This window comes from Buceros rhinoceros, unplaced genomic scaffold, assembly GCF_000710305.1.
Source record: "Buceros rhinoceros silvestris isolate BGI_N320 unplaced genomic scaffold, ASM71030v1 scaffold21798, whole genome shotgun sequence".
Classification (NCBI taxonomy): Eukaryota; Metazoa; Chordata; class Aves; order Bucerotiformes; family Bucerotidae; genus Buceros; species Buceros rhinoceros.
Genome location: NW_010425638.1, coordinates 19,912 through 21,553, shown reverse-complemented (window position 1 = coordinate 21,553; position 1,642 = coordinate 19,912). Strand labels below are relative to the sequence as shown.

General features: G+C 56.7%; 1 protein-coding gene across 1 annotated transcript in view; it reads right to left on the bottom strand.

Annotated features, from left to right (window-relative positions):
- Nucleotides 1-1,317, bottom strand: part of ARSI (arylsulfatase family, member I) — a gene marked incomplete at its 3' end in the record, with an annotated part of 2,788 nt that extends 1,471 nt beyond the window's left edge. The window contains exons 1-2 of the mRNA XM_010141226.1: nt 998-1,317; nt 15-25 (exon numbers count right to left, since the gene is read on the bottom strand). Of these exons, the coding sequence (XP_010139528.1) occupies nt 15-25; nt 998-1,317 (331 nt within the window). The remainder of the gene's footprint in view (nt 1-14; nt 26-997) is intronic.
- Between the last annotated feature and the right edge of the window lie 325 nt (nt 1,318-1,642).

Genomic DNA, 1,642 nt, shown 5'->3' with positions numbered 1-1,642 from the left:
CTGCAGCCCTGTGTGGATCTGGTACCTGTTGCGAACGAGCCAGGAGGAATCAATGGTGATGGGGAGCAGCGCTGGGTGGGGACATGACAGCACTTATCTACCAGACGCCCCAAATGGATGCAGCTCTCTGTGTCACACACCCCAAGCCTGTGGAGCAAATCCACACCAGAGACAGGGTGCTTCTCATCCATGCCAAAGTACCAAAAGCAGATGATAAAAATAAAAAAAGAAAGTGAGCTCAGCAAACATCTCAAAAGCACACTGGGCAGCTCTCCCAGAATGCCACCAGCAGCTGGTCCTGCTGCTGCCAGCCCAGGGGAGGTGGCTGGGCTCTGACAGGGCTCCACCATCCCCAGGCAGTAGGTGACCACATCCATAAACATATCCCTGGAGCCCTCTCCTCAGCAGGAGATGATCTGATGAAATCCGCCTATGGTGAGCGCTGACCTCCCAGCTCGGCTCCAGGAAAAGCCCCATCTCTCCCAAGAGGCAGAAGAGCCCAGGATCAGGGGAGATTTGGCTGTGCCTCCATTAAAGAGGGTGATGGACCAGCATCCAGCCTGCCCTGGCCAGTGCAGCACTGAACGCACAAGCAGGAAAAGCATGGTCCAACGGACTTGCAGATGCAGGGGAGAATGATCCTTAGACCCCGAGGCCCAGCAGCAAAGTCCCAAGGGCCAGTGTAACAGCAGCATGAGACTGCCCTGTGGACACAGCTCTTTGCCAGAGACCTCCCTCTCCCAAAGTGATGTGGTTACCCAGTGGCATCCACATTTTTGGCCTAACCATGTGATGTTATTTATCTCGTGAAAAAACCAACCATTTACCCAGGGAGCCTTCTAGAGAAAGGCAGCAAGAGGCCTTTTTCTGGAGGATCTCCATCATCTGCCAGTGCGTCGGGGCAACTGTCTAGCAGCAAGCTGGGGTTAAGATGCACACGGCTAAGGAAGGGACGGAAGGATGGACACAAGTGGGGTGTGAGCAGGCACTGGCTTACCTGCCGGTTATCAGCTGGCTCCGGGACGGGGTGCAGATGGGCTGGATGTAGTAGTTCTCCAGCTTAACGCCCTCGGCTGCCAGCCTGTCCAGCGTGGGCGTCTGGATATCTGAGCCGTGATACCCGACATCGTGGTAGCCCTGGTCATCAGTCAGAATGAAGATGATGTGGGGTGGCCTGGAGAAGGTGGGAGGCAATGATTTCTCCATGGGATCCATGGCCACATCGGCCACCAAACTGGGCTTCATCCAGTCCCAGGATAAATAGCCAAAGCTGAGCAGGCTGACGAGCGAGAAGCCGGTGAGGGCATAGACAGCCATCCCGAGCACGCTGTGGAGGGAGCTACAGTCCCGGCATCGTCTCAGAGCCACAGAAACAAGAGTCTCCCCCTCCTCCAGGAGAGTCCCCCCAACCTAGAGGATGGTGCCCGAGAGCCCTGCAGCCAGTCTTGCAGGAGTAGCTCCCATGAAGTCACACTCGCGCGCACACAAAGAGCTTAATCCGCCGGGGCTGGGTTGCCTTCAGTCAAAAGAAAATAACCCTCGCGCCGCTCCAATCAAACACATCTGCACGGCAGGACGGGCTCCTCGCAGCAACTAACGGCAGCCCCCGAGCCACTCCCCAAGCATCCCGAGCGCTAGAAAC